Raw genomic sequence first — 25,805 nt, forward strand, 5'->3', positions numbered from 1 at the left:
CAACACATCATCAGTTAAAAACACCTTCAGCAGCTAAAACAAACTCTCAGCAGCTAACAGTCCTCAGGTAATAGAAAACACCATCAGCAGCTAAAATACGTTCAGACGTTCAGACGTTAAATATTCTCTCAGCAGCTAAAGATATCAAAATATGTATATATAATATATATTAAAAAATACCCTCAATCGACCACTAGCTTCCATCCCTTCATAACAAGGATGCAGGACTAAACTGAGTAATACGGGGTCGTCTGCATCCCGGCCAAATGAACCCGTTCACTGATCATACCCACACTGTAAACCCGAATAAGTTCAGTTAACTCAAATTTTTTGAGGAAACTGATTACCACAAACTATTTAAGTAGACAAACTCTATTATTTTAAGTGCAAAGAATATAATATTTTTATGTGCACTGAAATTTATAAACCTTATTATCTTGTACTCAATATTATTACATTTTTAGAACTATTTAAATTCAGTCTAACTTTACTTAAAATAACTGTATATGTTGTACTTAATATTTAAATGTTTTCTTAACTATACTAAACTACTTTTAATGAACTCAAAAAATGTATACTGTAATAGTTTGGAATACTCAAAAAGTTGTATTAAGTTTAAATTAAAAATATTGTGTCAGACACACTTTTCATTTACTCAAACATTTCAACTAGAAAATACTCATACTTGACTAATACTTTACTTAAAACATTTGAGGAAACTAATTACCACAAAGTAATTGAGTTAACTTAACTCAAAATACCTTCACAAAAAATAAATATAAAACAAGGAAACGTTAATCTGCTAAAATGAACATTTTATTTTAGCAAATCAGTAACCAGGATGCAAGTCATAAACCACTCATTTCAACAAATATATAAAACCCATTCTGAGGTACAATAAAACTTTGCTGAAGTCAAAACACATTACACCATTTAAACCAAAAAAAAAAAAATAAAATGTATGGCTTTGCATAGGCTTGTCACAATAATCACATTGACTAATGGTACAATGGGTTTAATGAATAAAGCAAATGAGGAGCAAGTATGTCAGCTTTTTTGGTTTCATTTTATTTGCTTAACTTGTGCATAATGAGTATTTACTTATATTCCACTCACAAATTCTTAATATTAATAATTATTAAAAGTACATTGCTCTTTAAAAGGGTTTAATTGCATTATCATGCCATTATATTATCATTATATCTGTCACATACATTTGCCTTAAAATAACTTATTATTTTACTATTGCAATAATCTTTGGGCCAGTATATAGTACAATACATTACAGCAATCGTGACAGGCCTAGCCATGTATTAATAGGGCTGCTCTGCATACAATAAACTGAAAAAATATTCCATAAAATACAATAAAATAAAATATAGTATTAAACAAAATATGTTAAGCATGTTTAGTTAAGCCCTTAATGCTTAGTAATGTGTACCTGTGCAGTAACAATTCTGTGTACAATGGCCTGTACCATGGCAACAATAATAAAAAAAAAAAACTGGCATATTTTCTGAACATATTTGTGACTCTCCAACAGAACAATTTTTGGAACTTGGAATTTAAAGAGGTGGTAATGCAATCTAGAAAAAAAAAAAAAAAAAAAAAAAAAAAAAAAAAAAACTTACCACAACAGCAGGTTTATCTAACAGAGCATAGAAAGGTGATGCTTCAACAGGAATTTACAACAGGCAGAACCTACAAAAGTCCCATCAAAAGGGAGTGTATCATTCGCCAATTACACCCTCCCTAGCAGATCATTTTTTAGATTTAGCAGCCTGGGTGTTAGTGGTTTAAAGTCATCCAAGCCCATAATGACTTTCTGAATGAAGTGGAAGGTGTGGATCAGTTTTTTTGGATAGCAGATGTTTAATGCATACATTAAACCAAGTAACATGAGAAAAGCATCAGCCAAATAAGAAAGGTCATTCAGCACAATGTCACCTTCCAGCACAATGGCAATCCTTGCAGGGCTGAATTGAACAGGGGAACTTGGGTCTTCATTCACCATGGTGAGAAGACCAACTGCCAAGTCTGCGATGTCCGGTTCACTCTCTTTCTCAGTCTGAAAAATAAATTAAACAAAAACAAACAAAATAGTAAACACACATACAACAATAATTCCAATCTTTGATTTCTTTCTTCCAACTTATGCTTTCTTTCCAAAGCAGAACAAGCATACAAGATTCAGTGGTGTTGGTGGGATGTCTTCAAATGTAAAACATGAGGGTTATAGATTTTTTAATATTTTTGGTTAAGTAGTGGCACAAAGTGTCCCAAGACATAAAATTGAACAATTACTGTTGAGAGCAAAAATACTTCTTGTACTGAAATAAAAGGACGCCATTTATTTCAGTAATAATATATGGTGACCATTTAATAAAAGGGTATCCTGCAACTTTTGACTAACCCTGTACATATTTAGTAACTTACGTTCCAAGTCCTGAAAAAAGCAGAGTCATCTTCACAAAGGAACACAGGGAGGGCTCGAAGCGCAGCAGTACGTCTGTGGTTTACATCACATTGCTCCTGTAAATAGATGTGAAACTCTTTAGATTAGATGAGGGAATGAGAAGAAACAAATGAAGAGTAAAACAACAGAAGCAGCAGTAGATGCAGGATAGGAAGAAACAGGGGAAGCAGAAGAAAAAACAGAAGAAGCATAAAATTTGTGCAATATCTTTGTTAAAATTAATACTAAATGTGGTCACATACCAGAAGATCATAAGCACTAAATATGCTCCTCAGAGCTTCCGCAGTCTTGCCAGTACGTGCAGCCTTCTGCCAGTAGACAGCCAATAACCTCGGTGTATGTTTGTCCAACTCTGCATAGAACTTGCTTCGCAAGTTGATATTTGTGATCCTGTGAAATTCTGCACAAACCTAAACATTCAGGCATAGAAATACAAATAAGATTAATGTTCAATTGTATAATTTGTTGTTTTACAGTACATTACAATCTGCATTTAAAATTTGTTTATAAATTGGAATTCCTATCACATCACAAACCTTGGAGTACAGAAGATTGCAATAAAGAAGTTTTCAATAAAATTTTCTAGAAATCTGATTCTACAAATACCAGTATGAGGATAAATGTAACAAGAAAGTTAAGAAAAAGTTACCTGTGACTCTATTCGAAGCGCAGGCCAATTTTCCAGAAGGTCCTTGACAGATTGGGATGGGTTGTCGGCAATTATTTGTTTCCGGCGTAATGCATATGTAGTTTGCATTAGTCTCTCTATCATCTGTAGATTTTTATCCATCTTTGATACTTCTTCTACCACTTGCACTCTTAGTCGCTCCAGACTTGAGGCATCCTCTCCTCTTGGGAAATTTGGTAGATAGTTCACCTCTGCTCGACGAGGTCTTTTGATGTTGCAGTGGGGTGACTCACTCTCTGGGTTATTTCGGCTCCTCTTACCAGAGTTAACAGCCACCACTTTACATAATAATGCCAGCTGTATGACATGCAAGGCTGATCGATATTTGCTAGGCAGATCTGCAAGAACCCAGTATACTGATAAGAGTTTATGTATTTTCCTTGAAGTACCTAAAGGATTTGAAACTTCTAGCTCATCAACATATAAAATTAATGGCAATTTCAGCTCAGGTGATGCTGACAGCAGTTCATTTGCATGAATATATGAACCATCTCGATGGCTCATGTAGTGACTGGGCTGAGAGCAACGTGCTTCTTGAATTTTATCAAATGCATCAGTATGTTTGAACAGCTCCTGAATCATTGGAAGTATAGGGACATACACAGCTGCGTGCCCATGTTCAATGACATACTGGAAAGGCATGACCACAGGATAGGCCCTCTCTATATAGGACTTCCTTCGTTTATTGGAGGATAATTCTGCCCCTTCAGCTGTTGCCCTGACAAAAACATTACTGTCCATGACAACACTAACAACTTCCTCAAGAACAGCATCATTTACAATGGTGGAATGTTTCTGCAACACCTCACTTATGTTCTGTTTCAGAAGAGGTCTAGACAAGAGAAACACCTGACCCAAATCTCCTGCGCTGCTAGATCAGAAACATGAAGTATAGCCTGCATCTTCAAAAAAAGAGAGGCTAAATTCTGACGCAACTGTATATTTAACTGGTTCATGTCACACAGACCATCATCCTCATCATCTAATGTGTCTTCATTTTCAGATGGTCCCAACCCCTCACACAGGTCAACATTTTCCACAGAAGAACCAGCAGCACTTAGGCCTACAGAGTCTTCATCAGTAGAGACATGATTAAATAGATCTGCACTACTAGAGTCTCCATGTGTTCTGCTTTTGTGAGCATTAAAGGAAGTGTACACATTAGTACTATAGGCACAGCTCTTATATGGACATGTTACCATTTCATGGGTCCTCAAATGCCCTCTTAAATGAGTGAATAGTGTTTTCTCTGAAAAAGGCTGCTTAAACCCACACAAGGGACATGTATACACCACTTGCACTCCTTGTCCCCCTTGACTTGTCCCTTTTGTGTTTTTGTGAATCCTTGAAAGATGAATTTTAAGTGCATTGAATGACCGAAATGTGCAAATACACGAGTCGTAAAGACATGGCAAAGGACAGACTTTTGAATAGTGGTTATGTTGCAAGCGGTAATGACAAAGTAACTTGCCACGAGTATCAGAGAAGGCATCACATAACCTGCATTTCCACTCCATATCTGCCATTATAAACCAACTGACAAAATGACAGGCAAGTGACAAAAAGCTAATACTTGTTGAGGTAGGAGCTCTATATTTCTAAAATTTCTGTTATATTTCTCTCTGCTCTAAATTTGCTTTACAAAATTAGCACTTAATTAACTCATATTATACTTACCTATGCAGTTATGTTTTAGGGGCTGGACACGTTCATCTTTAGTGTACCCTCCTGTTCATGCACACAATGCAACAAATGTATCAATGTGTACACAGTAGTCAATGCCAGAGAATAATGATTTTGTTTGTAATGATAAAAAAAAATCAAAAGCACCAATGAATTGCATTTACATCTACGTTATCTGCTCTTATCATTAAATCCTTACGCATGCAAAATAACAAAAAATTTCAGAAGCTAACTACATCGACATTAGGCAATTTTAAATGAACACACAGCAAAAACAATTAAAGTTTAGACTCTGCTTTCATGGCCTTTCCACTATCAATCTCTAGCTAAACCTCTCTATTTCACTGCATTTTCTGTTGTCAGTGCAGGAATATCAAACTCACTCAAACTAAATGTGAACATGGGAAATACAAGTTTAAACACACTGTAAAGTACCAAGAAAATAATATATCTCTCTCTCTCTCTCTCTCTCTCTCTCTCTCTCTCTCTCTCTCTCTCTCTCTCTCAACAATGAGTTTAGTGATTGTCTTTACTTGAACACATTGAGCTTGTTGAGATTAAAACTTGAATATCGTTCTATGAACTTGAATGTTTTAAGCTGTTTGAACTGTTTTGCAGTTTTGCTTACAAATAGAATAATTTTAATGAGTTCCCCACACTGTCAGGGAATACAGTGCATACTGAGCTCCACCCAGCCTTCATGCACATATCTGCATATTTTGTATTGATTGTCTTTGACTTTGACATATTGTCTAAAAGTTCAGTTGAGTAGATTTGAATATCAAGGTACACATACATGCCCTTCAGAGTCAGATTCGTTCACATTACAGATGTCACTCACATTTATTTAAACGAACCGTCAAATCTGAACTGAGCAAGAAAATGACTAAAGAGACTTGTAATGTGAGCGTAACCTATGTGATGATATTTCAAGCTTGTTTTAATTCAGGTTAGGTTATGTTATAATAAGAAAGAGGGATGTTTTGGATCTTTTAATCTACAAAAGTTAAAACATTTAAAGCACATTAGATCATGGACAAGTTAATTACAACACATGTATCCAATCTTGTTATTGAGATTAAATGATGAATGAGACATACAGTATGTTATTGTGTTTCAATGTTTGAATATATAATTATAAAGAATAATAAAGAAATTGGATTCTCTTGTGTGTGTGTGTGTGTATATATATATATATATATATATATATATATATATATATATATATATATATATATATATATATACATATACATACATACACACACACAAACACACACAAACACTTTTCAATCTGCGGATTGGTTCATTGATCTCTTCTGAACACTATCTTAACAGTCAGTATATTTGTAAAAGACTGTTAGACCACTAAACCCCTTATACGCAGCAGCTGTATTCTGGCTGCTGTTCTGTAAAAAAAAAAAAAGAAGCAAATGTAATTTCTGCATCCTTTAGCTTTACAGTCAAAGTAAAGTTTTGAGTGTTTTCACTACTCTAAAAATAATCTTCTTCCAAGTTCCAATGTCAGGTTTAAAATATATGTTCACATTTACCCCTCTAAAACGGGCCTCCACTTTTTGCAGTCCTAGAAATCAGGAGCACCAACGCCTCCTGACAAAAAGCTTTCCATAGAACCCTGCAGGACAACCTCAGACTGAACAGATGAAAAACAACCCAGTGTGTAAATTGCACAATATAAATATTTTCACAGAGTACAGTATAAGAAAAGGAGTTCAAAACAAAAGTTTTCATACATAAGTATTTAATAAGAAAAAACGCAATTTGCAAGTAGTTGCTAAAGTAAAGTTGATGTAATCTGATTGACTTGCTGACTAGACAGTAGTAGCAAAATACATTTTTAACTTCAAAGCTTAATACATACTTAAACATATCATTATTGCTTAAAGACCAGATCATCAAAAATAGTGTATGATTTATTTAAAACTGTAAAAATATTTACATCTTAAAAAGAAAAATATATGTAGCTAGTATAACATTGCAAACTTCATTACAAATGCTGTGGTTCTAGCAACTAGCTAGTCTGTTACAAGCAGTAATATACATTTTTAGATTTGAATTGAGTTTTATTAAACATCACTACGAATTTGGAAAATTTCAGCAAAATTCTTAATTTACGTGTTTTTTAAAGAATTAAATGCATTTGTTGATGTCCATGATGTGCATGCTTAGTTGAATCAGCACACATCAGCAGCACTTCACAATTAACTCACATCTAAGAAAAAAAACTCTCAGAAGATCTCTGAGGAAATACCTGCTCATAACTCACTGAAATCACTAAAAAGCTCATACTCACTCTTCTCACATCTTAACTCAGAGATAAAGAGTTTAGGCCTAAAACATTCAGATTCCTCTGAGCAAAAGAATGGCTGATTATGAATATTGCTTTTAGTATTACAAGCTGCGTGTTTGTGTGTGTGACGTCAGCTGGCTGTGAACCGGGGTGTAGTTTATGCCATGGGTCTTCCCTTGCCAGTATAAAGTCTCTCCATCACCAAGACTCCTGCTGAGCCTCAATGTGGCTGCATAATGATAACTACGTGTTTTGTTAAATGAGGTGTTAGACAGATGGAGTTTACTTTGAGTTGTTTGTCATTGAATGTCAACACTGGCAATGGTTGTGGTGATCCAGAGCTCCACTGGCAAAGTACCCTGATGAGCAAGTGGGGGGATTGCTGCAAAAATAGCCCTATACCAACCTCTGGCTTGTGCATGTAATCAGAATGCCCCAAGTTGCTTGCTCCTAAAGATACTGAACGGCCAGCTACACCAGGTTCTAGACCCTGGCGACCCTAGATACACTGGGGTCAACGCACAACTGAGGGGCAGAAAAAGAGTTACAAAGGCTGAATGAATCTGTAATGACATGCAAGGTCAAACCTGAAAAGCTGAAGAGCTGCTGCTAATTGTAATGTCTGGCAGCAGTGCTACTCAACAGGGATTAACATGTTGGAGGAGGAAAGGATAAGGAACAGATGGCAACAGCAGCTCAGAAAGCACAAAGCCAAAAGCACAAAGGTGTCAACAAAAGCCCCACTACTGTCTTTACTTGCCCAGCTTGTCTCTAGATTCAGACTATTTAACATACTATTTTAAGAACTCACAGCTAAAGAGTGGGCGTCATTGGTATTGGTGTGTGTGTGTGTGCGTGCATGCATGTATGGGAAAGACTGCTGTTATTTTTTTTTCTCAGGGAAGAGGATCATCATCATCATCAGACTGCTGATCAGGAGGGATGCTGAGGGTATTGCTGGCTCGGACGCTGGTCAGGTGAGGGCAGGCGGAGATCAGGCTAGCTACACCCTCCAGAGTCACACCCGTGCCATCCAGATTCAGCTGGTTCAGCCTCATTCGGTAAAGAAACCTCAAGCCTGAAAGATGAAAACAAAAACTCTGTAAAATGAAAGGGAATCGAATGTCGAGTTTGGGAATTTCAGGCACTTTTACAATGAGTAGAGCAATATGGCACAGTTTTAGAATCTGCGAATTTGCCATTGTTTCCACTGTCAAGCAAACTGTACTGTGCCCTCAAACCTCTACCATGTAGTACCAAACCATGTGTAGGTGGAGCCAGAAACAGATGATTATTTATGGTCAACACAAGTCAGTGCTCGGCAAGCTTATATCTTAAACATCCCCAAATCCCTTATTCCTATTTAAAAATTTTCTGAAGGAGAATGGGTTTAAATTCCTACCAATCATGTACGTGAATTTGTATGTGTGTGGTCTTACCGTGGTCAGTAATGCGTGTCCTGCTGAGGTTGAGTTTGAGAAGCTGGGGACAGTGAACTAAACCACGTCTGACCACTGTATCGCCCACCCGTGTGCAGGCCAAGCCGATCACCTATTAACACACAATCAGAGCCCATAAATCATTATACTGAATTGCTAGACTGATAAATGAATAGGAAAGTGATCATGATAGGACCACTACTGATGAGATATAACTGGGGTAGTGGTCTGTTCTCAGCACAAAAATGACACTGACATGATAGTGTTCATGATACTGTGTGTGTCACTGTGTTGCATACCTGTAAATATGGCAGTTGAGTAATGAGGGAAGCCACACCCCGACTACTGACCACTGTTCGATCCAGGCACAGCTCCACCAGCTCCTTCAGAGTTACCAAAGCAACTAGTCCTGCATCACTCAACTGAGTGTTACTGAGAGACAGCTTCTTTAGCCTGTTTAAAAAAGGACAACAGTTACTTTTTTAACAAACTAAATCACAGTAGAACTGGCAATCACAGTAAACCAGAGTAAACACATAGTAAACCAAGGTAAAAAAAAACAAAAACGTTTTGTGTTGTATCTCCTAAAAGCCAATGCTTAAAAGTGGATGGACTATCTGCAAAGAAGTGTATAGTCTTCTGCTGTGCCAACTACAGACCCAGAATTAGAATACCAATACATAACGTTGCAAGTGATGTAATAAGTGCACATAAGCTTGTTGCTTTGCGCTTCTGTCAGACTGACAGCAACAGCAACGAAATACAAAATCAAAGATCAAATTATAGTCGGTCACATACATAGTCATCCACAGTACAACTAACAGTAAAATGTTCATTGTCTATTAGCTGTTGCCCCAGTTTGATTCAACTAACATGTTACTGCTATCCACCCTTCCCTTCGAGCTTGGTCGGTCAGGGTGGGTCTTCTGCTGCACTTCAGATAAGCATCTCTTTGGCCAATGAGTAATCAGCATTGGATGCCAAATTGTGAGGAGTTAGGTTCCTCTTCCAGTAGCTGGCTCAGAAAAGGGGTTGGAATTTATCCTCCTATTCTCATGAGGCTCTGAGGGTGGTTGCATACAATGCCTTATGACTGTCTTTAAGAATGTCTTATGATTGCTATGATCTATACTGCACTGCTTAAATTATAGCCACAGCTCATGATGCATACCTCTCCCACCTTTTTTTTTCCCACCCACTGAAAAAAGACCTGTGAGAAGCCTCCAAGTGATGCTCTTTAGATGTTAGGCTATGGAATAGTATTTGGACTGACCTCTCAATAAATTCAAATGTGTTATTCAGTCCCATTGCTACATAGGTTTAAATTTGAAGCACCTACTGTTTACAGGACTGAAAGAATTGGTGGTTGAGGCATAGCTCACAGCACCTATTTTTTCGTGAGTAGAACAAAGTTACTGATGCATTAGTAACTAGGCTTTGACAGCCTTAATTTAATGGGCAAAGAATCTGTGAAATCCACACTTCCGATCCCATCTCTTTAACTACCTTAAAAACCTTTGTCAATTTTCTTTTGGAAATTCATTACTACAGATGTTTGCTTACTTTCTCTAGCCTGTATTGCGGATGTTTACTTAAGGAGCTCAATAAAAGACATTTTTACTGTTGTGTTATTAACAGGGTTGGGAGAGTTACTTTAAAATTGTATTCCATTACAGATTACATGTTAAAAACGTAATTGTAACCTAATTCAAAGGATTACTACATAAAAGTAATGTACTCAGATTTGTCATTACTCTCAGATTACTAGTCTTTTCAAAGCCACATATTCAAATGAAGACAAAAGAAAATCCTAATGTATAAAGTCAATTCAAACAGTCCTGCATGTCTACATTAGTGTTTATATTATATTATATATATATTATATATATTTGTATTTATATTAGTCCATTCACAATGGAATATTCAAATATCTGGCTGAAAAAACAGCGTCTGGTCTGGTGCTGGTCTGGTTTGCTAGTGATCAGCTATGTTTATGTATGTTGACTTTTCTAGCAAGGTAGTGTAAAAGGCTGCTGGCTTATTATTATATTTGATCTAATATCATTCCATCAGTAAATGCAATTACTGGTTGCATTTACAGTATGTTGTATTGTGTTACTACCCTACCCTGACTATTATTTTAGTTAGATTGTGTTTGTCAATAATTGTGATTTATACCAATTAGACCACATTTTATTAGTAATAAATGCAGAAATCCAGGTAGAACTGCAAAGCATTTACGCACTGCTTGCAACTGTGTGTTACTTTTATAGTGTGAGTGTGTAAAACTGACCATCTGTTGGTGTGCTTTTCTGTTGCAATGCAGGGCTTCCCCCTATAACAAGGAGGCTTTTGCACTGTCTGGTAGACATGATTTGACTGGCTAATGAGCCAGCCGCTTATATCTTTCATGTCCTAGAGGACATTTCATTAGGAGAGTTGCAAAATCATAGCCACTTTGAAAGTGTTGGTCGCATGGTCTTCGCTGTGCACATTTTTTAGAGCCTACAATGTTAATGTTGTTGCCATTCTGTCCTCAGCATAGGCTGCAGCTGAGCACTCCTTGTGACAATTTGGGCAGACGTCATCTACTTGTTAGTACTGTGGTTGGTCAAGAGATACTAAAACAGAGCCCCTCGCAATATCACAAATTACTGACATTCTAATTCTCAGCCTACAAGTGTATTGTCCCAACCACTCACATGAGCACTCAGATACTTAGATAACTATAGTAAAAATGGGTAAACTCACTGTAAAAGTGGGTAAACTCTTAGTAAACCTGCCCATTTGTTACTACATTACTACATTAATAATGTTGCTCATACATTGTGCAACATGTACCTGGTCATGGAGCTGAGATGTGTAATGCCCTTGTCAGTGATCTGTGTGTAGTCAGTTAGGTCGACCTCAGAGAGCAGAATCTGTCTGGAGAGGTAAAGCAGCCCAGCATCAGTCAGTGAGTGACGGCCAGGCAGTATTAGCTGGGTCAGTCTCAAACCTAGAGTGAAAAGAGATAAAAACATAAGGACATCACTGTACTGATGCAGGTGTGTGTGTGCATGTATAAAAAAAAGTCTAGGCATGTCCCAATCAAGCAGCTGAAATCATATCTATTAATGGTGACTAGAGAACGCCAGAGGGCATTACAACAAACCCAGAGATTGGAATTGGATCGAGTCTTAAAAGCAGATAACCTATCCATTAAAAGATGACTGGATCCCAAATCACTGGATCAATTTGGGACATCCCTAACAGTCTGTTAAAAAGTAAAAAAGATGAAAAGAGCATGGCTTCTACAACAGAGTCAGCAAAATCCACAATTAACTACCTCAAAGGGCACACACCAAAAGTTTTGCCATGGTCCTCGCAGTCTCCAACCTTAACATTATGAGAAATCTTTAATTTGCATGTCTATCACTTTTTTCATCACTTTCACTGTGAGAGGGTTAGATAGTGAGAGCTGCTAGTTGATGCCGGTGTGATGAGCAGATGGAATAAGGTTTTGAACAAATCACGCCCACCCATCCCCAGAATCTTCAAGAATCTTTAGCTGAGAAAACACCTGTAGCACGGAAAACTGAATAATTGTGCAACAGTGCAAAAAACTTACCAGAAATGATCTCCAGCATATGGCTGCCATTGGTGATAGGAATACAGGAGAGACTTAGTGCAGACAAGCTAGGATGGGCTTTAAGGGCCTCAAGGGAGTCTTCCTTTATACCTGTACCATCCAGGTGAAGTGTTTGCAAGCAGTGCAGTTCAGCCAAAGCTGACACGTCACTCACCTGAGGGGACAAAACAAACAAAATGATTTCATTCAATTTAGTGTCTTGAAATAATTCACTCATAAATGCTTAATTTTGTTTTCTGGTGACTGATGTTTCTAATTTGGGAAATAGGGAAAACCTTACAGTTACAGTAAAAAAAACAACAACATTTCCTTGCATACTAATGCTGACAGTTTCGCAAGACTGATGTAATTGATATGCATATGCAATAAGACAAGTTTTAGGCAAGTTCATATATATATATATATATATATATATATATATATATATATATATATATATATATATACAGTGAGTCCAAGAAGTATTTGATCCCTTGCTGATTTTCTTCGTTGGCCCACTAATAAAGACATGATCATTCTATACTTTTAATGGTAGATGTATTCTTACATGGAGAGACAGAATATTAAAAAGAAAATCCAGAAAATAAATCTAAGGAATATATATTAATTGATTTGTATTTCATGGAGTGAAATAAGTATTTGATCCCTTAGTATTCATTAGCAGTTCTGGCTTTTACAGACCAGTTAGACACTCCCAATCAACTTGTTACCTGACCTGAAGCCACCTGTTCTCACTAATCACTTGTGTGAAAAACACCTGTCCACAGAATCAGACAGATCACACAGATTTCAAGTCTCCAACATGGGTAAAACCAAAGAGCTGTCACAGGACCTCAGAGTCAGAATTGTTGACCTTCACAAAGCTGGAATGGGCTACAAAAAGATTAGTAAGGTGTTGGATGTGAAAGTAACAACTATTGGTGCAATTATCAGAAAGTTTAAAGAGTATAACATGACAATCAACAGACCTCGGCCCGGTGCTCCAAAGAAGATTTCGCCTCGTGGGGTGGCAATGATGCTGAGAACAGTCAGAAATCGTCCTGCAACCACTCGGCAGGAGTTAGCAAATGACCTGAAGGCAGCTGGGACCACAGTTTGCAAGGAAACAATTGGCAACACTTTGCGCAACAATGGATTCACATCCTGCAGTGCCCGAAAGGTACCCCTGCTGAAGAGAGCACATGTGGAGGCGCGCCTCAAGTATGCCAATGATCATTTGAAAGATGAACCAAGTTATTGGGAGAAGGTTTTGTGGTCAGACGAGACCAAAATTGAACTTTTTGGCCTCAACTCCACCCGCCATGTGTGGAGGAAGAAAAATGCTGCCTATGACCCCAAGAACACTGTGCCCACCGTCAAGCATGGAGGTGGAAGCATAATGTTTTGGGGGTGTTTCTCTGCCAAGGGTACAGGGCTACTTCACCGCATCACTGGGAAGATGGATGGAGCCATGTACCGCACAATCCTGAGGGACAACCTCCTCCCCTCTGCCAGGGATCTGAAAATGGGCCGTGGTTGGGTCTTCCAACATGATAACGACCCTAAACATACAGCAAAGGCAACAAAGGATTGGCTCAAGAAAAATCACATTAAGGTCATGGAGTGGCCCAGCCAGTCGCCAGACCTCAATCCGATCGAAAATCTATGGAGGGAGCTGAAGGTCAGAGTTGCCAAGCGACAGCCCACCAACCTTCATGATTTAGAGAGGATCTGCAAAGAAGAGTGGGCCAAAATTCCCCCTGGTGTGTGTGCTAAACTTGTGGTTAACTACAACAAACGTCTCACCGCTGTGCTTGCAAACAAAGGCTTTGCCACTAAGTATTGAGTGTGTTTGGCAAGAGGGATCAAATACTTATTTTCCTCATTGAAATACAAATTAATTAAAATATATTCTTTAAAATTATATTCTGGATTTTTGTCTTGATATTCTGTCTCTCCATGTTAGAATATATCTACCATTAAAAGTGCAGAAGGATAGTGTCTTTATTAGTGGGCAAACAAAGAAAATCAGCAAGGGATCAAATACTTCTTGGACTCACTGTATATATATACACTGACCTATTTGTCTTTGCATATCAAGTAAAAATATGTAGCAATAAAAAGTCAATATTCATATAATGGAAATCATATTTGGAAAATTAGCTTTTAACAGTGTAGCTTTCAAAGTTGAACGGATGGAGTATATCTAGTTTACATACAATTCGGTATAGTATCCGTACTTGTTGGCAATGGTCAAAAGCCGATCTGCACCAAGAGCCCTTCAAGCTTCAGGTATGGCTACCACTGGAAAAAACGGTCCAGACGTTTTTCTGTCCTGGCACCAAAGTGGTGGAACAAACTTCCCCTGGGTGTCCGAACAGCAGAATCACTCGATGTCTTTAAACGCAGACTAAAGACTCACCTCTTCCGAAAGTAAGTGTAGAGTATTATGGTCTCCATATTGACTTTACATTCCTTTAGTATCTAAGCTTAGAGGTATCTTTCATTTTTTGTCTATTCAAACTAGCTAAGGTTATTCTTAAATAAATAGTCTCTGTGTCTGCTAAATGCCGTAAATGTAAATGTATAGTTCACGCTTACACATTCCAATAAGGTTATTTGCGTTTTTGGTTTGTTAACTCTTTCTTAGGCCTACTTAATGAGCTAAAAATGAAATTAGTCAAATGTTTAAAGTATCAAACTATTGGATTTGTACTCTAACTCAGAGGCACTATGCAAAGTTTGATCTTGAACCAGAACCAACTTTGCATGTGTTTATATCTCACCTTGGTGCGTGCAATGCTGAGCAGACGCAGTTGCGGTACACATTTGGGCAGTGCGGTCAGTGTAGCCTCAGTAATGGCGGTCTCATTCAAACCAAGCTGGGCGAGAGTAGAAGGAGCGGACTTCAGATACACCAGCAATCCGGCATCACTTACTTTGGTCTTATTCAGGGCCAGAAGAGACAGACACTGCAGCTCTAAAAGCAATAAAGGGCCGAAATAATAAAATGTTAGCAGGAGCACCACTGTGCTTTTAATGTAAAGACAAAGAGTTGGTTATTTTTAAACTCACTGGTGATGTGCTGCAAACAGGAGTCAGTGAGTTTACTGCACGCCGAAAGGTTCAGGTGTTGCAGTTTTAACAGACTGGACAAAACAGTGAGTCCGGAATCTACCAGAGAAAACATTTTTTCATTCATAATAACAATTCACACCACATATTCTGTATTCTGTGACACACACACACACACACACATATTCGTACATACAGACACACACACACACACACACACACACACACACACACACACACACACACACACCGGTAATAAGTGGAGAGTTGACCAGACTGAGGTGCTTTAGTGCAGTGAAGGCTCTGAGTTGCCGTAGTAACTCGTTTGTGGTGTATGGGTAGCTGTTCAGGATGAAGCTCCGCAGGGGGCAGCCAAAAAACAACTCCAGGGTCCGTGGCTTCAGCACACGTTCAGAGGTCATGTGACCCAACAGCAGCTCAGCCAAATCTGGGGTCAAACCAGCAAGACTGCTACTGTACTGCTTACAGGGAGCTGAAAAAGATATGAAAAGGAGAGAAGCAGAATGGGAGAGAGAGAGAGAGAGAGAGAGAGAGAGAGAGAGAGAGAGAGAGAGATTCTGTAGATGTTCAGTAGCTCTACAGCTTAAAAAGTTAATACTTTCATGTGTAGTTGTTATATTTATTGTACATTTGTTAAGGTGGTAAGGAGGTTTACCAGGAATGCAGATTTTCTGGAGGTGCTAATATACTGGAGGTTAAGGGTGAGCAGCTTCAGGGTTAGGCAGATACACATGTTGCCCCTCCCTGAGGCTGTAAACCAACTATAAAGCTGTATACTGAGACACAATACTCTGGACCTGGCGGAACCTCGGGTTGTTGAGCTGCCTGCAATGGACTGTGAACTGAGAGCTCATTTTCTTTATCTCTGTACGAAAACACACGTATACAACAATGTGTACAGTGGCGCTCTCTCACTCAAGGTTACACACATACCTGTAATGAGCAAGACGCTGGCTTTGGTGGCCAGAGAACACAACGAGGGGACACTGGGGGTCCTGAATGGTTTTTTTGGCGGGGAAGGTTCTTCGCGCTGAACTGCTCTCTGCAGCCTCTGAACTGCCGCATCTCCTGGCAGCATCCGCTCTGCGGCTGGATCAGCGGCAGCGTCAGGATCAGGCTCTCTACACAGACACACACATACTTACTTTTGTCTATGCTACGCTTCATAGTTACTAGATGTTCTCCTTCAGAGTGTCTGACAAACATTTGCAAATAGTGGAAACCAAACCAGTACAAAGTACCTTGACATTCTGCAAAAGAGAACACTACTTGAACTAGGTCAGGTTACACAAATAAATGCCTGTTTCTTGCCTTTTAAAAAATTAAACATGGAGGTTCAGTGCTCAGAATCAGATGTTCAGAATCACTGAATAACTACTTAGAAAGTAGTCAATGTGCCGGTATGAGGGAGAGGGAAAGAGAATGTTGTCATCATTAAGGCTGAGGTAATTTCTTTTGCCTGATTAGTGGACAGTGGGATAATTCACACTTGCTTTAGTAAATAAAATTTCCCACAATATAAAGAGCAACTGGGGTTCAATAATGGAGTTATTGGGTTTCTGATACAACAGTGATGATACAAAGGCATTCTTGCATATGATCAGGTTATTTGTTGAGTCAAGGTCTGATCTGCAGTTTCTGTGTTTGTACCTCAGTCTGTTCCCCTGTTCGGGCCAGAGATGCTGCGGCTCCAAAATAGGTCCGACTCTGATCGGTAGTTGAGGCAAACCTGCAACACACAGTGGAAGCAGGAATAAAATTACCAGATGACCAAGTTCAAACAGAAGCAATGTTGAGTATTTAACACATTTCTGCATTAAATTGAAATAGGACTGGAACTCTGTCAGACCCAAAACCTGTAACTTTGGGCGTTAAAGGAAACTGTGAGTACTGACTGTAAACATGGCAAAGACATAGATGAGTAAATAACAGTACAATGAATGTCACAAAAATGCTGCAACAAAATCGTGAACCGGTTTGTTATGAAGAGGAAAAAAACCCCACAAATGTAGTCAGTGACACCATTAAACACACAACATGACCTCTAGAAAGACATTCAAAACCATTTCCATTCTCCTTTACAAAAGCAGAATTAAAACCTCAGCAATGCTCAGTCATTCACAGCTGTTTCAAAACCCAGTCCAGTCCAGATGGTCCATTTATTTCCTTCAGTTCATCTTTACAGGTATTTACCGATGTTAACAGACTAGTCCCAGAGTGTTGTGATTTGGGAGAACGTACAGTGTGGATTTGAGGGCTGGGTTCAGAAACACAGGAAAACACCCTGTGTAAGGAAACAAAGCTGATGGAGTGGTTCAGACCATTAAAAAGCGGCCATGCTGGTTCCTCAGGCTGCTCCTCACCATCCAAGCGTTCATCATCAGCTTCATCAGGCACCAAACGCTGACCACGACCTGATCAAAGACAAAACACAGCAAGTTTTTAAGAAAACAATTGCTAACCGAGTTTGCGCAGTGGAGCATGAAAAGCGTGTGCAGTGGAGCGTGAAGAGTGTGTGCAGTGGGGCGTGTGCAGTGGAGCGTGAAGAGCGTGTGCAGTGGAGCATGAACAGTGTGTGCAGTGGAGCGTGTGCAGTGGAGCGTGTGCAGTGGAGCGTGAAGAGCGTGTGCAGTGGAGCGTGAAGAGTGTGTGCAGTGGAGCGTGTGCAGTGGAGCGTGAAGAGCGTGTGCAGTGGAGCATGAAAAGCGTGTGCAGTGGAGCGTGAAGAGTGTGTGCAGTGGAGCGTGTGCAGTGGAGCGTGAAGAGCGTGTGCAGTGGAGCGTGTGCAGTGGAGCGTGAAGAGCGTGTGCAGTGGAGCGTGTGCAGTGGAGCGTGTGCAGTGGAGCGTGAAGAGCGTGTGCAGTGGAGCGTGAACAGTGTGTGCAGTGGAGCGTGTGCGGTGGAGCGTGAACAGAGCATGCAGTGGAGCATGAGAAGCGTGTGCAGTGGAGCGTGAAGAGCGTGTGCAGTGGAACGTGTGCAGTGGAGCGTGAAGAGCGTGTGCAGTGGAGCGTGAGCAGTGGAACGTGTGCAGTTGAGCGTGAAGAGCGTGTGCAGTGGAGCGTGAGCAGTGGAACGTGTGCAGTGGAGTGTGTGCAGTGGAGCGTGAACAGTGTGTGCAGTGGAGTGTGAGCAGTTGAACGTGTGCAGTGGAGCGTGAAGAGCGTGTGCAGTGGAGCGTGAAGAGTGTGTGCAGTGGAGCGTGAGCAGTGGAACGTGTGCAGTGGAGCGTGAAGAGCGTGTGCAGTGGAGCGTGAGCAGTGGAACGTGTGCAGTGGAGCGTGAACAGAGTGTGCAGTGGAGCGTGAGCAGTGGAACGTGTGCAGTGGAGCGTGAACAGAGTGTGCAGTGGAGCGTGAGCAGTGGAACGTGTGCAGTGGAGCGTGAACAGAGTGTGCAGTGGAGCGTGAGCAGTGGAACGTGTGCAGTGGAGCGTGAACAGAGTGTGCAGTGGAGCGTGAGCAGTGGAACGTGTGCAGTGGAGCGTGAACAGAGTGTGCAGTGGAGCGTGAGCAGTGGAACGTGTGCAGTGGAGCGTGAACAGAGTGTGCAGTGGAGCGTGAGCAGTGGAACGTGTGCAGTGGAGCGTGAACAGAGTGTGCAGTGGAGCGTGAGCAGTGGAACGTGTGCAGTGGAGCGTGAGCAGTGGAACGTGTGCAGTGGAGCGTGAGCAGTGGAACGTGTGCAGTGGAGCGTGTGCAGTGGAGCATGAACAGAGTGTGCAGTGGAGCGTGAGCAGTGGAACGTGTGCAGTGGAGCGTGAACAGAGTGTGCAGTGGAGTGTAAGAAACGTGTGCAGTGCAGCGGAGGATGAAGAGCATATGCAGTGGAGCGTGACCCGTGTGTGCAGCGGAGTGTGCAGTGGAGCGTGAAGAGCGTGTGCAGTGCAGTGTGCAGTGGAGCGTGAACTGTGTGTGCAGTGGAGCGTGCAGTGTGTGTAGTGCAGTGCACTGTTTGGTAGTAATCTTCTCGTACCCCAGAAATGGGAAGGTCCTGAAGGTCCAATCCCAACATGCTCTACAGCTTCTTCCCAGAGCTGGTTTGGAAATGGGCGGGGCAACACAAGCTGATCTAGGTCCACCTCCTCCTGCAGTTGCTGAGGCTCAGCCGCCCCCTGCAGCTGGGGAGGCTCAGCATGCTCTGGATCAGGAATGCTCTCCACTTGCGGGGCACTCACAGCAGGTGCTGTCTGAATACACAGCGCTGCGCTCGGTGTCAAACCCAGAGAGCGCAGGGACAACGTCAGCTCCGCCTCAGAGAAACGCTTACGGGGAAAACCCTGCAGTAGTGTGAATGCTGGAAGAGACGGATGACGAGCAGCGATGCGTTCAACAACACTGCAGAGCAGAGCATCAGCTGGAAAACGCTCACGCATTGATTCACCGGAGGGCAGCCGAATCTGCAACAGAAAAAATCATGCATCAGAGAAGGTGAACCATTACACCATTCAATGTATAGCCAGAACCAAAGGTTGAAACCGTGCTGATACTGCAACCAAAGCAATGGACATCAAACAATTGCTTCTGCTTTCATAGAATCTGATCAAATTTCATCAAAGTTCAACTTTTAAAAATTCTGCTCACATAAAAGAAAAACAATAACAGGGAGTTTCACACAACATGCAAAACGAACTACAACAGCTCTGGCAGTGAATTCAGCATAAGGGTGATTTTTCTACCACCGATTATTTTCTGAACACACTTGCCCCTGTCAGACTGACTCTAGGTCTGACTCGCAGCCGTCTTATTCTATACCTCACCATAAGGACGCAGTGGTTATCCACGCTGGTCTGAAGTTGCCCACCCAGTGTGTTGCCATGGGCACTGGCCGAGGGAGCATGGCCCTTCTCCTGCTGCGAACGCCGATCATCCGCGATCCTCTTCAGGACCAACTCACGCTCCTAAGGGCGGCAGGAAACACTGACTTAGAAAAATTTGAACGTGATAATTATGGAGTGATTTTCATCCAGTACAAATCTGCAGTGTGTGATGTTTTTAGTAGTCCGGGTCCCATGCACCTCATGCTAATGACATTAAAGCTGCTAATAGACCAGTCCGGTGGCATGACACCAACATAACCACCAGATCTCTCATCAGATCTCTGAATTAGGGCGTAATTTGCTTGTGTGTAACTGCCCCAAAGTCTGACAAATAGCGTCCCCACACTAACCGACGACCCTGGATACATTTCAGAAACTGACCCGTGGAATAAAGAGCAGGTTCAAAAGGGTTAGAATGTTCAATTCACTGTTTCTCTGACCTTAACAATACCCTGCTTTAACAACTCAAGCTTAGGATTGACAGTGCAGACAATGACTTTTGTGTGTGTGCGTGTGTGTGTGTGTGTGTTTAAAATTCAGTCTCAGTGTGTGCTAGAATTTGGAAAAGGTTTTTAATATTGTGCACCTGTTTTTTTTGCCTCCTTTCGTGCTGAGCCTCCTGCGCTGCTCTCTCTCTCTGCTGCTGCTGGAAGCTGCTCTTGTCTTGTTTTATTCTCGACTCTAACGACTGCAGTTCTGAATTAAGATTCAGAGTGGGGGGAGTCAGATCAGGAGGATTCAGGACCAGAGAAGAACCTTAAAAAACAGAAAATATATACTTCAGTTTTCTTCACAGCATAACAGAAAAGTCTAGAAGAACCAATATAAAATATTGTATATTTTATGTATGTATATTCTGAGGAGCACCTTTTATTTAAGTGGTGTCAGCAGGGGAGCAAAATGCATCTGAAGTTGGACTTTTAATATCATAATCAATGAAATCTTCTTATATTAGTGCCTATTCCCATTTTAAACACTTAGACTAATAACATATTAAAAGACTAGACTGTTTTTTAAATGTATATGAATATTATATTAGTACAATAATCTATATATTGATCTCCTAAATATTCACACTCTCCTGAACACACGCTTGCCCACAGTCTCATACATAAAAAGAAAATAAATGCAAACAAACTTACATTGAAACAGACATCTCCATACAATAATAATTTAATCATTTCAAAGTAATAGAGTTTCAATAATGATACAGTTACTGCTGTCACTTTCTATAACTGGTGCTGTTACCTGTTTGCTCTGGCTCGGAGGGGCTCGTGGTGGTGCTTTTTGGAGGGTTAAAGGCAGAGAAGGCAGTTGTGGATGACTCTGTCTGCTTCACTAATCTGTGATGCAGACCTCCACCCTGCAGCAGCCTGAAAACACACAAAAAAACACTACTGTTTAGTGATTGAAGAACAATGTGTGTCACAATCGTAACGATACTCGAGTGAAACTGCAGCGTAACGGAACTAAACGAGTGTTACCACGGTGTAATGGTACTGAGTGAGTAAGCGTTACTGCAGTGTAACAATACTGAAAGAAAGAGTGATACTGCAGCGTAACGATACTGAGTGAATGAGAGTTACTGCAGTGTAACGATACTAAGCGAGTAAGCGTTACTGCAGTGTAACGATACTGAGCGATACTGAGCGAGTAAGTATCGTTACACCGAAGTGTAACGATACTAAGCAAGTAAGCATTACTGCAGTGTAACGATACTGAGCGAGTAAGCGTTACTGCAGTGTAACGATGCTGAGCGATACTGAGCGAGTAAGTATCGTTACACCGAAGTGTAACGATACTAAGCAAGTAAGCATTACTGCAGTGTAACGATACTGAGCGAGTAAGCATTACTGCAGTGTAACGATACTGAGCGAGTAAGCGTTACTGCAGTGTAACGATACTGAGCGATACTGAGCGAGTAAGTATCGTTACACCGAAGTGTAACGATACTAAGCGAGTAAGCGTTACTGCAGTGTAACGATACTGAGCGATACTGAGCGAGTAAGTATCGTTACACCGAAGTGTAACGATACTAAGCAAGTAAGCATTACTGCAGTGTAACGATACTGAGCGAGTAAGCATTACTGCAGTGTAACGATACTGAGCGAGTAAGCGTTACTGCAGTGTAACGATGCTGAAAGAAAGAGTGATACTGCAGTGTAACGATACTGAGCGAGTGAGAGTTACTGCAGTGTAACGATACTGAGCGAGTAAGCGTCACTGCAGTGTAACAATACTGAAAGAAAGAGTGATACTGCAGCGTAACGATACTAAGCGAATGAGAGTTACTACAGTGTAACGATACTAAGCGAGTAAGCGTTACTGCAGTGTAACGATACTGAGCGATACTGAGCGAGTAAGTATCGTTACACCGAAGTGTAACGATACTAAGCAAGTAAGCATTACTGCAGTGTAACGATACTGAGCGAGTAAGCGTTACTGCAGTGTAACGATGCTGAAAGAAAGAGTGATACTGCAGTGTAACGATACTGAGCGAGTGAGAGTTACTGCAGTGTAACGATACTGAGCGAGTAAGCGTCACTGCAGTGTAACAATACTGAAAGAAAGAGTGATACTGCTGCTTAACGATACTAAGCGAGTGAGAGTTACTACAGTGTAACGATACTGAGCGAGTAAGCGTCAGTGCAGTGTAACGATACTGAAAGAAAGAGTGATACTGCAGCTTAACGATACTGAGCGAGTAAACGTTACTGCAGTGTAACGATACTGAGCGAGTGATACTATAGTGTTATTAAACATGAATGAGTGAGAGTTACTGCAGCAGATGAATGAGTATTAATGCAGTGAAATGATGTTTACCATTCTGCTGCCTCTGTAACAGTGAAACAGCCGGCCTGCATGGCGTCCTGAATTTGCTCCCGACTGAAGCCCATCTCACTGAGCGTGTGCAGGAAGTCACCAATGGTCTGCAAAATACCCATACAAACACACACACACACACACACACACACACACAGACATGGTCTGTAAGATGCTTCTTATTGTGCAGAATGGTTTGGGTCTGTTTAGAGGGTTATACATTATAGGTACAGTAATATATTCACAAAATGAATCTGGAAAGCCAAGTTCATCATATCGGGATGATTTACTGTAAAATCTGAGAGATGTTGAAAAATAAATCAACCATGATAAGCAACACTAAACTGTTAAATACAATTGTTTGCCAATCTCCACCACAGTTAGGTCCTTTTCCAGTTAAGTCCCCTCTCGCTCTCACATAATGCTCCCAGTGCTGAGAGGGGGGAAGGGGGACTGCCAGCAGCGCTAACCCAACACCACTCAAGCACAAGGAGGAGGGGGGGGGGCACTGCTAATTTTGGTCCAAGTCAGCGACTAGTGTCCAAAACACAGCATGCTGGTCTGTGCTGTCAGTGTAAGGAGGTAGCTAGCTAGTTCAGCGCAAAGATGTAAGATGAGGATCAAACTGACCCAGAGAAGTGAAATCTGCTCAGATTACAACCAGCTTCATTTAATCATGTACTAACAGAAGCTTTTTCCGTTTTCAGTGGATCAACGGGGCTTTCCCAAGTTTATCAAACTATAAACTGCAGATAAGAAACAGAGACCTACATTACTGTTACAGAGTGTTTATGTGTTATAGGTGTTCATTCAGATCAGCAGGAGTTATTCAAGGTGACTGTAAGTGCAGAGATTAGCTAGCAGCTATCATATTAAATATTAAGTCGTTATTAGCTGTTAGCTTTTCCACGGTTATTAAACAAACAAGCGTTTCTACAGGGTTTAAACAACGAACTAGACACAGATTCAGCGATAAGTACTGCAGTTAAAACCAGACTGACCCACATAAACACAAACACAAACATAAACATAAACATAAACATAAACATAAACACCTCCGTCTGTTTGAAGTCTGAAACTCGGCGGAAGTTTAAGGTGTAAAATCTCACCTGGGCCTCCATCCTGCAGCTCCAACCTTAGCCCGGGGATTTAATCCGCCCTCGGTGTTAATCTGGGGGAGGACTGGAGATTGTCAGTAAATTATTAAAAGTGTAATTCTGAGTTAATCTGTAAAACGTTTTGATAGAGAAACTGTCCAGCAGAGCGGAGCTCCACTTCTCTCTTTCTTCTGCAGGCTCTCTCACGCGTACACAGCGCTCTACTGCCCCCTGCTGGTCAACTGCTGCAGGAACATAACGGCCGGTTTAGTTAAATACATATAAAAATAATCAATACAAAGATCAAATGATGACTGATAATCAGCCACTGATAATATGATCATTAGTAATGAGGAAGGATGGATTACTGACTGGGCCGGTAGGGGGCAGTGCTCAGGGCTCTCTGTGCTGGGAGGTGTAAAGATGCTTAAACACGCCTCTCTGGAAATGTGATGAAGTCAATTATTTACAGTATATCATAAAAGTAAATAAAAAAATAAAACACAAATCATTCACCATGTTTTTGCATTATGAGTAGTATTAGGCATATGTAAAATGTATATTAATTTGAATTATAAAGTGGTTTAATTTACTTCTGTGGTCTTTTTATGAGAAGATATGGGTCAATGTTGGAGTGCAGGGCTCCCCGACTGTGAGGAGGTGACCAAATCCACTGCAGTCAGATTTATTTGACGTTTCATCACATGGTGTGATTTCATAAACAGATGGAGTTTAGTGACTCTGCAGGACATTATAAATCATTATTAAATTTCCTGTTTTACTGTTTATGACTTTACTGTGAAACGGCCGCTCAGTTTCCAGATCTACTTCTTCAGTTAAAGAGTTTATTTGTACAGAGTGAAGCTGATCTCTCTGCTGGTGAACTCCTGCTGTCTCTCAGGAATGTAGTTGTAAAGGTTCCCATGATCTGAGTTAAAGTCACACATTTTGTGCTGCATGTTTGAAATCAGAGCCTCCTTCTTGTTTCCTTTTGTCTCTCTCTCTCTCTTTCTCTCTTTCTCTCTCCTCAGCTGTTTCCTTTTCGCATTCTTTGGTCCTGTTACTCACTCTGATGAGTGTGAACACACACACACAGCGTTTCTGAGAGGTATTTAAAATATATCATTCCTTTGGATTTTCATGGTCAGCAAACATAGTAAAAGCTGCAGGGATTCACTGCCACATTGGAAGTCTCTGGTGACGTAAAAAGTCAGTTTGCAAGCTCTTGTGTAGCTTTGAGACACAGCGACAGGCTCTGAATCACAAACCGATTTAGATTCAGATACAGACTCAGAGTTAAAGACAGACTCAAGATCGGGCTTACACTCAGGGACATACTTAGACTCAGGGACAAACCCAGACTCAAGAACAGATTTAGACTCAGGGACAGACCCAGACTCAAGAACAGACTCAGACTCAGGAACAGATTTAGACTCAGGGACAGACTCAAACTCAGGAACAGACTCAGACTCAGGGACAAACCCAGACTCAGGAACAGACTCCGATTAAGGGACATACGCAGACTCAGGGACAAACCCAGACTCAGGGACAAACCCAGACTCAGGAACAGACTCAGACTCAGGAACAGACCCAGACTCAGGAACAGACTCAGAATCAGGAACAGAATTAGACTCAGGGACAGACTCAGGAACAGACTCAAACTCAGGAACAGACTCAGACTCAGGGACATACTCAGACTCAGGGACAAACCCAGACTCAGGGACAAACCCAGACTTAGGAACAGACTCAGACTCAGGAACAGA

The 25,805-nt window shown here is 40.8% G+C and overlaps 2 protein-coding genes across 4 annotated transcripts; both read right to left on the reverse strand.

Moving 5' to 3' along the window:
- Positions 1–1,583: 1,583 nt before the first annotated feature.
- LOC140535578 (uncharacterized) lies at positions 1,584–4,930 on the reverse strand. Of its 2 annotated transcripts, XM_072656986.1 has the most exons (5): positions 4,842–4,930; positions 3,126–3,502; positions 2,719–2,886; positions 2,437–2,532; positions 1,584–2,068 (listed from the first exon to the last, which is right to left on the reverse strand). In XM_072656986.1, the coding sequence occupies exons 2-5, from the start codon at positions 3,264–3,266 to the stop codon at positions 1,742–1,744; spliced, it is 732 nt and encodes a 243-aa protein (XP_072513087.1). In that variant the 5' UTR covers positions 3,267–3,502; positions 4,842–4,930; the 3' UTR covers positions 1,584–1,741. The 2 variants fall into 2 exon arrangements, with proteins under 2 accessions (XP_072513087.1, XP_072513078.1); XM_072656977.1 differs by lacking the exon at positions 4,842–4,930 and having other exon boundaries at positions 3,126–4,008.
- Positions 4,931–6,626: 1,696 nt separating this feature from the next.
- Positions 6,627–24,239, reverse strand: LOC140535596 (uncharacterized). 2 transcript variants are annotated; one of them, XM_072657002.1, is made up of 17 exons: positions 24,055–24,239; positions 22,946–23,052; positions 21,371–21,495; positions 20,709–20,818; positions 20,063–20,203; positions 19,279–19,702; positions 17,625–17,717; positions 16,954–17,032; positions 16,237–16,424; positions 15,533–15,775; positions 15,283–15,381; positions 14,994–15,187; positions 12,208–12,382; positions 11,439–11,595; positions 8,897–9,050; positions 8,598–8,709; positions 6,627–8,236 (listed from the first exon to the last, which is right to left on the reverse strand). In XM_072657002.1, the coding sequence occupies exons 1-17, from the start codon at positions 24,064–24,066 to the stop codon at positions 8,055–8,057; spliced, it is 2,595 nt and encodes an 864-aa protein (XP_072513103.1). In that variant the 5' UTR covers positions 24,067–24,239; the 3' UTR covers positions 6,627–8,054. The 2 variants fall into 2 exon arrangements, with proteins under 2 accessions (XP_072513103.1, XP_072513096.1); XM_072656995.1 differs by having other exon boundaries at positions 20,709–20,878.
- Between the last annotated feature and the right edge of the window lie 1,566 nt (positions 24,240–25,805).

Source organism: Salminus brasiliensis, chromosome 1, assembly GCF_030463535.1.
Source record: "Salminus brasiliensis chromosome 1, fSalBra1.hap2, whole genome shotgun sequence".
NCBI classification, from domain to species: domain Eukaryota; kingdom Metazoa; phylum Chordata; class Actinopteri; order Characiformes; family Bryconidae; genus Salminus; species Salminus brasiliensis.